The sequence below is a fragment of the Triturus cristatus genome, chromosome 4_2 (assembly GCF_964204655.1).
Source record: "Triturus cristatus chromosome 4_2, aTriCri1.1, whole genome shotgun sequence".
NCBI classification, from domain to species: Eukaryota; Metazoa; Chordata; class Amphibia; order Caudata; family Salamandridae; genus Triturus; species Triturus cristatus.
In genome coordinates this window covers 738900988-738913007 of record NC_140586.1, presented here as the reverse complement: position 1 = coordinate 738913007, position 12020 = coordinate 738900988, and the positions used below count along the sequence as shown (strand labels likewise).

The window sequence follows — 12020 nt, the reverse complement described above, 5'->3', positions numbered from 1 at the left end:
ACTACTCCTCCCTCTCCTGCTCACCAGGAGCTCTCTCTCCCCCCAGCCGGCATGGCGCGACTAGGCCGGGGTTGCGCTTGAGTCGAGGCGGCCATCGGGGGTGCTGGGCCGGGTACTGGAGGCCGCGAGGCTGAGGGAATAAGAAGGGTGCCTGGTGTCGGGAAGATGGAGGGGAGGACAGGGGTAACCCCGGGTTCTGGGTCGGGGAGGTTACGCTAGTCAGTGTAGTGTGGGGTGTAGGGGGTAGCTTGGTGTCGCTACGGGTCTGAATGGGCCACGCCACGAGGCCGGGTCCAACAGTAATCATGGCCGGGAATTGAGGAAATGAGACCTGCAGCATTGTGGAATGGTTTGCTAAACTTCTCATATGCATTGGAGATCATCTTTTGCGAGAGGCATGGTTAGGTAGCTTTAAAAACACTATCTTCATAATTGCACTCTACTTTTTCCTCAAATTGTACTGTAACATTTGTAGTCTAGTTTCTTCGATTACAAGAACAATGTACATCACACAGGTGGAAGTGCTTAACAAAAAAGAATGACTAAATAGAAACATACAGGGACACAAAAGATCTTTTAATTTTGGTCAAATGTATCATCGGGCAGACAATGAATTTTCCAGCTTTGAAATGGATTAAAGTTAAGGTGACTGGGACCACTCCGCCAAACTGGTTTGTCCAGTTTGAGCACAGCTACACTCTGGGATACGATCTCAGCGATATTTCAAGAGAATGAGTAGCTTGCTCCCTCCAATGTAATCCTGATTCATTCAAACAGAATCCATTACTTTGTGACCAATATGTTTTACACAACATAAATGTTTTTACATCATGAGAGGAAGCAGAATGTTAACCGCCTCAAACATATTCACAGTGAAGCATCTCTCATAAAATGGTCTTCCTGCACGTTAAATGGGGGAGGGGTTTACTGAAAACATTTTTTAAATACCACTGACAGCGATACCATGCAAAAAATAAATGCAGTTAAAAAAATCATGACTCAACCCATTGCCCAACTCTGAAAGGCCCCAAAGATAAAGTGCTGAAAGCAGAACACACACCCTATAAAGCAATCTATGTTTACTGAGCAGACAGGGTCCCGCCATGTCCCACCACCAATTAAACAAATTCATTAAGTCACTCACCAATTTTTCCAAAAGGATCATCTTTAAAAGGATCATCTGAAGAAATAAAATTCATAATGTGAAACTAAAATCTAACAATAATTAACTGCTACATATTCGAAGTGAAATATAAGTATTTTGTGATTTAAAGTTTGATTCCAATGGCAACAGTCTGACATTTTCATTTGTAAATTCTAACTTTAACCAGTCCAGTGAATGTGTTCAAGAAATTAGACAATAATAAACAACTTCACCTGCTCAGTTGGAATTCCAAGGAAGCGCATAACTCCTAATGCCTTGCTTTTTTGACAGCATTTATGGTCTCTAGTTAAGTTCATTCACTCACTTATCTAACTCTGTGGAATGACATTTGGGACTATACATTAATCGCCATATAGCTCATTTGCACTTTAAGCATCTTGTTTGTTATATAATTATCGTACACCATGTTCTATCATAAGGAACACAGGCTCAAGAGAATTTCAATAGTGGTGCTTCACAGTAATGTGGAGTGGGAAAAGGTCACGGATCCACTCACATTATATTCACAAATTTGCTGGGTACTTGGCTCTGTGCTATACAACCAAACCCAAATAGCATAGAGAGAGGCAGGAGATTTTTTTTCAAAACTAAGAGGAGGCCTAAAAGTGAAGAAAGAATCCATCAGGCTCCAGCTACAGACACAAAGATAGGAGGTAACGTTTTTGTGTATCCTGTGCATGACACGGACTGAAATACATGGGGACAGGTACAGAATGAATGCAGGAGGGCAAGTGGCTTCGTCATGGCTTCTTAGCCAGCATTGGTCCACAAGGCTAAAATCTGGAACTTTAAAAAAAGTTTGATTCTGCACATATGACCTGCACACAACTTCAAGTCACATCTGCCTAAGGTTCTTCTGGGCTGCTTTGATCTATTACACGTTTCTTTGATGATGTTGCTTTGCCCTTTCAACTACTTACTTGACTTCTTTATATTGCAGGAAACATGACTGGAAGCCAATTCTTACTTTTGTCCTGAATATGTCTTTTAAAACGCAAAGTATTTACTTTCCAGGTGTAGTCGGTGTTGATTTGACTCTTATGAACAAATCAATCTAATAAACGTCCGTGAACAAACTTTTCTAAATGTTGCTCTTAGATACTTCTTTCACTTTAGAACTTGAGTGAAGATAGGTGAGACAGTTCAGAATTCCAAAATCATCACAAATACTTTTTAAACTGTGCTCTCACAAAGGAAGCTTCTAAACATATCTATGTACAGCATCCTCCTACATGAAATTACTGGTGGCTGGTCTATAGTTCCATTCACTCACTGTGTTGATACTCTGTAGCTTTGTTCACCATACATGGCATAGCTACATCCCTCACCTCTATCATAAATACCTTGCAAGCAGCTGTCTGCCTCCTTTCCCAGCACTGAACAGTGAACTCACCTAAGATGCACAGCGCAGATATTCTACAGACTCCAACAAACATCACTGCAGGCCTTCTTTAAAACTACTATTGTTTAGTTCACTCGTTTATGTGACAGTCTATATAACTATCTTCTTTATTAACTTGTTATTGGTGCTTTTGGTAGGCTGGGGCCCAATGGTGCATAATAAAACAATAAACCAAAACATAACCTTTAAGTGCAACTATTCATTGGATACTTAGATGTAGTGGGGACATATGCAGGAGCTTGATTGTTCAGGTCTACTGTAAATGGTATGAAAACACACAATGCTTTCAAAGCTTTATAGATGTCAATTACTAGAATAGTCCAAAAACAAATCAACTTACTGTCAACAAAAGGATCAGATCTGAAGAAGTCCATGCTTTGTTCTGGAACAACTGTAGGCACTGAAACCGTTTTTTCATCTGCCACATTATCCAAAACAGAAACCTATGAAATACAAATGCAGTTTTTTAAAGCAAAGTTCCAATAACCATTTCAATTATCAGAGCTGAAGCAAATCCCCAATAATCATTTTAATTTCCATAGCTTAAAATTACTGTTTCGACAATTTAAAACAGCTGTGTGTTTTCGTAAGTAAGCACTGAACTCATTAGTGTGTTTATATGAAAAACTATCAGTAATATTTAAACTTAAAAAACATCAGAGAAATAAAGCCACAAAATGTTTAAAAGAATTTGCTCTGGATACAAGCATTTAGCTCATGAGCAACATGTTTTACCTTCATCATCAATTTAATCTAACATTGACAGAGTGTTGCATAGATTATTAAAGTGCAACACACTGAATGTTTGAGGATTCAGAGGCACTCTAGTGTCCCGGGTGGAGTGGGATAGCCTAAACAAGAAATCGATGGATGCATGGAGTTTGGCAGCAATTCATGAATGGAATAGATGAAAGATATCTACAGATGAAGCAGTCCCTGATTATGGATCAACACCTTCCTGTGACTGAATTGGTCCTGCAGGGTATATTACTCACAGTGAGTGTTTTGGAGGCACTATAGTCCGACTCGTCTGCAAAGTGGACTTTGAACTGGAAACTTTGCAAATGTGCATCCCTGGTACGCTTGGAATCTATGGAGGTGACCGTGCAGCATGTTGCAAAGACAGTCAATTTGTGTCTGTTAAAAGTGAGAACATTGAGAGAGGTACCTTTCCTGCCAGATAGTCCAGCAGTTACTGGACTACGAGATTCTGCCCATCGATTCGCCAATTCAAGTGCACAAGGTCTGCCCATTCAAAGTTCAAAACTAGATGCAGGGTTGAAAGGTACTGTTATAGCAGTACTAAGCGGGCTAAACGAGAGGGGGGCAATACTGTGGGCAGCTGGCAAGAATTTCCTAAGTTTATAAAGCACAAATTGCAGTAGATAAAGAAGGTCTTTCTAGCACTTAATGCTGCAGAGTCCTTGTGTTACCGAGACAGTATATCTTTACCCTAGTAGATGCAATCAAGGTGCCACAAGCTGTGTTCAGCACAGAGCTTATTCTGGCTGACGGAGTCCTTGGAGATGAGTATTTTGCATAGTGTTTTGTTTGCTGGCCATGAGACAGTACTCCAGTGAGTGCAAGGCAGCACGGACACCGGGAGGGTGGGGGCGAGGCAGCACAGACAACGGGGGAGTGGGTGTGGGCGAGGCAGCACGTACAACGGGAGGGTGGGTGTGGGGCGAGGCAGCACATACAACGGGAGGGTGGGTGTGGGGCCAGGCAGCACAGACAACGGGAGGGTGGGTGTGGGGCGAGGCAGCACAGACAACGGGAGGGTGGGTGGGGGGGCGAGGCAGCACAGACAACGGGAGGGTGGGTGGGGGGGCGAGGCAGCACAGACAACGGGAAGGTGGGTGGGGGCGAGGCAGCTCAGACAACGGGAGGGTAGGTGGGGGCGAGGCAGCACAGACAACGGGAGGGTGGGTGGGGGCGAGGCAGCACAGACAACGGGAGGGTGGGTGGGGGCGAGGCAGCACAGACAACGGGAGGGTGGGTGGGGGCGAGGCAGCACAGACAACGGGAGGGTGGGTGGGGCGAGGCAGCACAGACAACGGGAGGGTGGGTGGGGGCGAGGCAGCACAGACAACGGGAGGGTGGGTGGGGGCGAGGCAGCACAGACAACGGGAGGGTGGGTGGGGCGAGGCAGCACAGACAACGGGAGGGTGGGTGGGGCGAGGCAGCACAGACAACGGGAGGGTGGGTGGGGCGAGGCAGCACAGACAACGGGAGGGTGGGTGGGGCGAGGCAGCACAGACAACGGGAGGGTGGGTGGGGCGAGACAGCACAGACAACGGGAGGGTGGGTGGGGCGAGACAGCACAGACAACGGGAGGGTGGGTGGGGCGAGACAGCACAGACAACGGGAGGGTGGGTGGGGCGAGACAGCACAGACAACGGGAGGGTGGGTGGGGCGAGACAGCACAGACAACGGGAGGGTGGGTGGGGCGAGACAGCACAGACAACGGGAGGGTGGGTGGGGCGAGACAGCACAGACAACGGGAGGGTGGGTGGGGCGAGACAGCACAGACAACGGGAGGGTGGGTGGGGCGAGACAGCACAGACAACGGGAGGGTGGGTGGGGGCGAGGCAGCACAGACAACGGGAGGGTGGGTGGGGGCGAGGCAGCACAGACAACGGGAGGGTGGGTGGGGGCGAGGCAGCACAGACAACGGGAGGGTGGGTGGGGGCGAGGCAGCACAGACAACGGGAGGGTGGGTGGGGCGAGGCAGCACAGACAACGGGAGGGTGGGTGGGGCGAGGCAGCACAGACAACGGGAGGGTGGGTGGGGCGAGGCAGCACAGACAACGGGAGGGTGGGTGGGGCGAGGCAGCACAGACAACGGGAGGGTGGGTGGGGCGAGGCAGCACAGACAACGGGAGGGTGGGTGGGGCGAGGCAGCACAGACAACGGGAGGGTGGGTGGGGCGAGGCAGCACAGACAACGGGAGGGTGGGTGGGGCGAGGCAGCACAGACAACGGGAGGGTGGGTGGGGGCGAGGCAGCACAGACAACGGGAGGGTGGGTGGGGGGAGGCAGCACAGACAGCGGGTGGGTGGGTGGGGGGAGGCAGCACAGACAGCGGGTGGGTGGGTGGGGGGAGGCAGCACAGACAGCGGGTGGGTGGGTGGGGGGAGGCAGCACAGACAGCGGGTGGGTGGGTGGGGGGAGGCAGCACAGACAGCGGTGGGTGGGTGGGTGGGGGAGGCAGCACAGACAGCGGTGGGTGGGGGAGGCAGCACAGACAGCGGTGGGTGGGTGGGTGGGGGAGGCAGCACAGACAGCGGTGGGTGGGTGGGTGGGGGAGGCAGCACAGACATCGGGAGGGTGGGTGGGGGAGGCAGCACAGACATCGGGAGGGTGGGTGGGGGAGGCAGCACAGACATCGGGAGGGTGGGTGGGGGAGGCAGCACAGACATCGGGAGGGTGGGTGGGGGAGGCAGCACAGACATCGGGAGGGTGGGTGGGGGAGGCAGCACAGACATCGGGAGGGTGGGTGGGGGAGGCAGCACAGACATCGGGAGGGTGGGTGGGGGAGGCAGCACAGACATCGGGAGGGTGGGTGGGGGAGGCAGCACAGACATCGGGAGGGTGGGTGGGGGAGGCAGCACAGACATCGGGAGGGTGGGTGGGGGAGGCAGCACAGACATCGGGAGGGTGGGTGGGGGAGGCAGCACAGACATCGGGAGGGTGGGTGGGGGAGGCAGCACAGACATCGGGAGGGTGGGTGGGGAGGCAGCACAGACATCGGGAGGGTGGGTGGGGGAGGCAGCACAGACATCGGGAGGGTGGGTGGGGGAGGCAGCACAGACATCGGGAGGGTGGGTGGGGGAGGCAGCACAGACATCGGGAGGGTGGGTGGGGGAGGCAGCACAGACAACGGGAGGGTGGGTGGGGGAGGCAGCACAGACATCGGGAGGGTGGGTGTGGGAGGCAGCACAGACAGCGGGTGGGTGGGAGGCAGCACAGACAGCGGGTGGGTGGGTGGGAGGCAGCACAGACAGCGGGTGGGTGGGTGGAGGCAGCACAGACAGCGGGTGGGTGGGTGGGAGGCAGCACAGACAGCGGGTGGGTGGGTGGGAGGCAGCACAGACAGCGGGTGGGTGGGTGGGAGGCAGCACAGACAGCGGGTGGGTGGGTGGGAGGCAGCACAGACAGCGGGTGGGTGGGTGGGAGGCAGCACAGACAGCGGGTGGGTGGGTGGGAGGCAGCACAGACAGCGGGTGGGTGGGTGGGAGGCAGCACAGACAGCGGGTGGGTGGGTGGGAGGCAGCACAGACAGCGGGTGGGTGGGGGAGGCAGCACAGACAGCGGGTGGGTGGGGGGAGGCAGCACAGACAGCGGGTGGGTGGGGGGAGGCAGCACAGACAGCGGGTGGGTGGGGGGAGGCAGCACAGACAACGGGAGGGTGGGTGGGGGGAGGCAGCACAGACAGCGGGTGGGTGGGTGGGGGGAGGCAGCACAGACAGCGGGTGGGTGGGTGGGGGGAGGCAGCACAGACAGCGGGTGGGTGGGTGGGGGGAGGCAGCACAGACAGCGGGTGGGTGGGTGGGGGAGGCAGCACAGACAGCGGTGGGTGGGTGGGGGAGGCAGCACAGACAGCGGTGGGTGGGTGGGTGGGGGAGGCAGCACAGACAGCGGTGGGTGGGTGGGTGGGGGAGGCAGCACAGACATCGGGAGGGTGGGTGGGGGAGGCAGCACAGACATCGGGAGGGTGGGTGGGGGAGGCAGCACAGACATCGGGAGGGTGGGTGGGGGAGGCAGCACAGACATCGGGAGGGTGGGTGGGGGAGGCAGCACAGACATCGGGAGGGTGGGTGGGGGAGGCAGCACAGACATCGGGAGGGTGGGTGGGGGAGGCAGCACAGACATCGGGAGGGTGGGTGGGGGAGGCAGCACAGACAACGGGAGGGTGGGTGGGGGAGGCAGCACAGACATCGGGAGGGTGGGTGTGGGAGGCAGCACAGACAGCGGGTGGGTGGGAGGCAGCACAGACAGCGGGTGGGTGGGTGGGAGGCAGCACAGACAGCGGGTGGGTGGGTGGGAGGCAGCACAGACAGCGGGTGGGTGGGTGGGAGGCAGCACAGACAGCGGGTGGGTGGGTGGGAGGCAGCACAGACAGCGGGTGGGTGGGTGGGAGGCAGCACAGACAGCGGGTGGGTGGGTGGGAGGCAGCACAGACAGCGGGTGGGTGGGTGGGAGGCAGCACAGACAGCGGGTGGGTGGGTGGGAGGCAGCACAGACAGCGGGTGGGTGGGTGGGAGGCAGCACAGACAGCGGGTGGGTGGGTGGGAGGCAGCACAGACAGCGGGTGGGTGGGTGGGAGGCAGCACAGACAGCGGGTGGGTGGGAGACAGCACAGACAGCGGGTGGGTGGGTGGGAGGCAGCACAGACAGCGGGTGGGTGGGGGGAGGCAGCACAGACAGCGGGTGGGTGGGGGGAGGCAGCACAGACAGCGGGTGGGTGGGGGGAGGCAGCACAGACAGCGGGTGGGTGGGGGGAGGCAGCACAGACAGCGAGTGGGTGGGGGGAGGCAGCACAGACAGCGGGTGGGTGGGTGGGGGGAGGCAGCACAGACAGCGGGTGGGTGGGTGGGGGGAGGCAGCACAGACAGCGGGTGGGTGGGTGGGGGGAGGCAGCACAGACAGCGGGTGGGTGGGTGGGGGGAGGCAGCACAGACAGCGGGTGGGTGGGTGGGGGGAGGCAGCACAGACAGCGGGTGGGTGGGTGGGGGGAGGCAGCACAGACAGCGGGTGGGTGGGTGGGGGGAGGCAGCACAGACAGCGGGTGGGTGGGGGAGGCAGCACAGACAGCGGGTGGGTGGGTGAGGCAGCACAGACAGCGGGTGGGTGGGTGGGGGGAGGCAGCACAGACAGCGGGTGGGTGGGTGGGGGGAGGCAGCACAGACAGCGGGTGGGTGGGTGGGGGGAGGCAGCACAGACAGCGGGTGGGTGGGTGGGGGAGGCAGCACAGACAGCGGGTGGGTGGGTGGGGGGAGGCAGCACAGACAGCGGGTGGGTGGGTGGGGGGAGGCAGCACAGACAGCGGGTGGGTGGGTGGGGGGAGGCAGCACAGACAGCGGGTGGGTGGGTGGGGGGAGGCAGCACAGACATCGGGAGGGTGGGTGGAGGAGGCAGCACAGACATCGGGAGGGTGGGTGGGGGAGGCAGCACAGACATCGCGAGGGTGGGTGGGGGAGGCAGCACAGACATCGCGAGGGTGGGTGGGTGGGGCGAGGCAGCACGGACAAGGCGAGGGTGGGAGGAGCGAGGCAACACGGACAACTTCGAGGCAGCACAGACAGCGGGTAAGTGGGTGGGGGGGAGGCAGCACAGAGCGGGTGGGTGGGTGGGGGGGAGGCAGCACAGAGCGGGTGGGTGGGTGGGGGGGAGGCAGCACAGAGAGCGGGTGGGTGGGTGGGGGGAGGCAGCACAGAGAGCGGGTGGGTGGGTGGGGGGAGGCAGCACAGAGAGCGGGTGGGTGGGTGGGGGGAGGCAGCACAGAGAGCGGGTGGGTGGGTGAGGGGAGGCAGCACAGAGAGCGGGTGGGTGGGTGGGGGGAGGCAGCACAGAGAGCGGGTGGGTGGGTGGGGGGAGGCAGCACAGAGAGCGGGTGGGTGGGTGGGGGGAGGCAGCACAGAGAGCGGGTGGGTGGGTGGGGGGAGGCAGCACAGAGAGCGGGTGGGTGGGTGGGGGGAGGCAGCACAGAGAGCGGGTGGGTGGGTGGGGGGAGGCAGCACAGAGAGCGGGTGGGTGGGTGGGGGGAGGCAGCACAGAGAGCGGGTGGGTGGGGGGAGGCAGCACAGAGAGCGGGTGGGTGGGTGGGGGGAGGCAGCACAGAGAGCGGGTGGGTGGGTGGGGGGAGGCAGCACAGAGAGCGGGTGGGTGGGGGGAGGCAGCACAGAGAGCGGGTGGGTGGGTGGGGGGAGGCAGCACAGAGAGCGGGTGGGTGGGTGGGGGGAGGCAGCACAGAGAGCGGGTGGGTGGGTGGGGGGAGGCAGCACAGAGAGCGGGTGGGTGGGTGGGGGGAGGCAGCACAGAGAGCGGGTGGGTGGGTGGGGGGAGGCAGCACAGAGAGCGGGTGGGTGGGTGGGGGGAGGCAGCACAGAGAGCGGGTGGGTGGGGTGCGAGGCAGCACAGAGAGCGGGTGGGTGGGGTGCGAGGCGGCACAGAGAGCGGGTGGGTGGGTGGGGTGCGAGGCGGCACAGACAGCGGGTGGGTGGGTGGGGTGCGAGGCGGCACAGACAGCGGGTGGGTGGGTGGGGTGCGAGGCGGCACAGACAGCGGGTGGGTGGGTGGGGTGCGAGGCGGCACAGACAGCGGGTGGGTGGGGTGCGAGGCGGCACAGACAGCGGGTGGGTGGGTGGGGTGCGAGGCGGCACAGACAGCGGGTGGGTGGGTGGGGTGCGAGGCGGCACAGACAGCGGGTGGGTGGGGTGCGAGGCGGCACAGACAGCTGGTGGGTGGGTGGGGTGCGAGGCGGCACAGACAGCGGGTGGGTGGGTGGGGTGCGAGGCAGCACAGACAGCGGGTGGGTGGGTGGGGTGCGAGGCAGCACAGACAGCGGGTGGGTGGGTGGGGTGCGAGGCAGCACAGACAGCGGGTGGGTGGGTGGGGTGCGAGGCAGCACAGACAGCGGGTGGGTGGGTGGGGTGCGAGGCAGCACAGACAGCGGGTGGGTGGGTGGGGTGCGAGGCAGCACAGACAGCGGGTGGGTGGGTGGGGTGCGAGGCAGCACAGACAGCGGGTGGGTGGGTGGGGTGCGAGGCAGCACAGACAGCGGGTGGGTGGGTGGGGTGCGAGGCAGCACAGACAGCGGGTGGGTGGGTGGGGTGCGAGGCAGCACAGACAGCGGGTGGGTGGGGTGCGAGGCGGCACAGACAGCGGGTGGGTGGGTGGGGTGCGAGGCGGCACAGACAGCGGGTGGGTGGGTGGGGTGCGAGGCGGCACAGACAGCGGGTGGGTGGGGTGCGAGGCGGCACTGACAGCGGGTGGGTGGGGTGCGAGGCGGCACTGACAGCGGGTGGGTGGGGTGAGAGGCGGCACTGACAGCGGGTGGGTGGGGTGAGAGGCGGCACTGACAGAGGGTGGGTGGGGTGAGAGGCGGCACTGACAGCGGGTGGGTGGGTGGGGTGAGAGGCGGCACTGACAGCGGGTGGGTGGGTGGGGTGAGAGGCGGCACTGACAGCGGGTGAGTGGGTGGGGTGAGAGGCGGCACTAACAGCGGGTGGGTGAGAGGCGGCACTGACAGCGGGTGGGTGGGTGGGATGAGAGGCGGCACTGACAGCGGGTGTGTGGGTGGGGTGAGAGGCGGCACTGACAGCGGGTGGGTGGGTGGGGTGAGAGGCGGCACTGACAGCGGGTGGGTGGGTGGGGTGAGAGGCGGCACTGACAGCAGGTGGGTGGGTGGGTGCGAGGCGGCACTGACAGCAAGTGAATGGTGGCGAGGCAGCACGGACAGCAGCGAGGCACGTAGTGGGTGGGTGGGGGGCTAGAAATGCAGCACAGACCACGGGTGGGTGGGGGCGAGGCAGCACAGATGTTTGGGGCGAGGCAGCATGGACAGGAGAGTGGGTGAGGGCAAGGCAGCATGGATGACGGGAGGGTGGGTGGGGGCAAGGCAGCATGGATGACGGGAGGGTGGGTGGGGGCAAGGCAGCAGGGTGGGTGGGTGGGGGCAAGGCAGCAGGGAGGGTGGGTGGGGGCAAGGCAGCAGGGAGGGTGGGTGGGGGCAAGGCAGCAGGGAGGGTGGGTGGGGCAAGGCAGCAGGGAGGGTGGGTGGGGCAAGGCAGCAGGGAGGGTGGGTGGGGGCAAGGCAGCACGGATGACGGGAGGGTGGGTGGGGGCAAGGCAGCACGGATGACGGGAGGGTGGGTGGGGGCAAGGCAGCACGGATGACGGGAGGGTGGGTGGGGGCAAGGCAGCACGGATGACGGGAGGGTGGGTGGGGGCAAGGCAGCACGGATGACGGGAGGGTGGGTGGGGGCAAGGCAGCACGGATGACGGGAGGGTGGGTGGGGGCAAGGCAGCACGGATGACGGGAGGGTGGGTGGGGGCAAGGCAGCACGGATGACGGGAGGGTGGGTGGGGGCAAGGCAGCACGGATGACGGGAGGGTGGGTGGGGGCAAGGCAGCACGGATGACGGGAGGGTGGGTGGGGGCAAGGCAGCACGGATGACGGGAGGGTGGGTGGGGGCAAGGCAGCACGGATGACGGGAGGGTGGGTGGGGGCAAGGCAGCACGGATGACGGGAGGGTGGGTGGGGGCAAGGCAGCACGGATGACGGGAGGGTGGGTGGGGGCAAGGCAGCACGGATGACGGGTGGGTGGGGGCAAAGCAGCACGGATGACGGGAGAGTGGGTGGGTGTGAGGCAGCACCGATGACGGGAGGGTGGGTGGGGCCGAGGCAGCACCGATGACGGGAGGGTGGGTGGGGCCGAGGCAGCACCGA

At 60.7% G+C, this 12020-nt stretch overlaps 1 protein-coding gene across 2 annotated transcripts in view; it reads right to left on the bottom strand.

Annotated features, from left to right (window-relative positions):
• EPS15 (epidermal growth factor receptor pathway substrate 15) overlaps positions 1–12020 on the bottom strand; it is an 819466-nt gene that overhangs the window by 114099 nt on the left and 693347 nt on the right. For both annotated transcript variants that reach the window (XM_085602646.1, XM_085602647.1), the window contains exons 18-19: positions 2908–3010; positions 1145–1180 (exon numbers count right to left, since the gene is read on the bottom strand). In XM_085602646.1, the coding sequence (XP_085458772.1) occupies positions 1145–1180; positions 2908–3010 (139 nt within the window). The remainder of the gene's footprint in view (positions 1–1144; positions 1181–2907; positions 3011–12020) is intronic.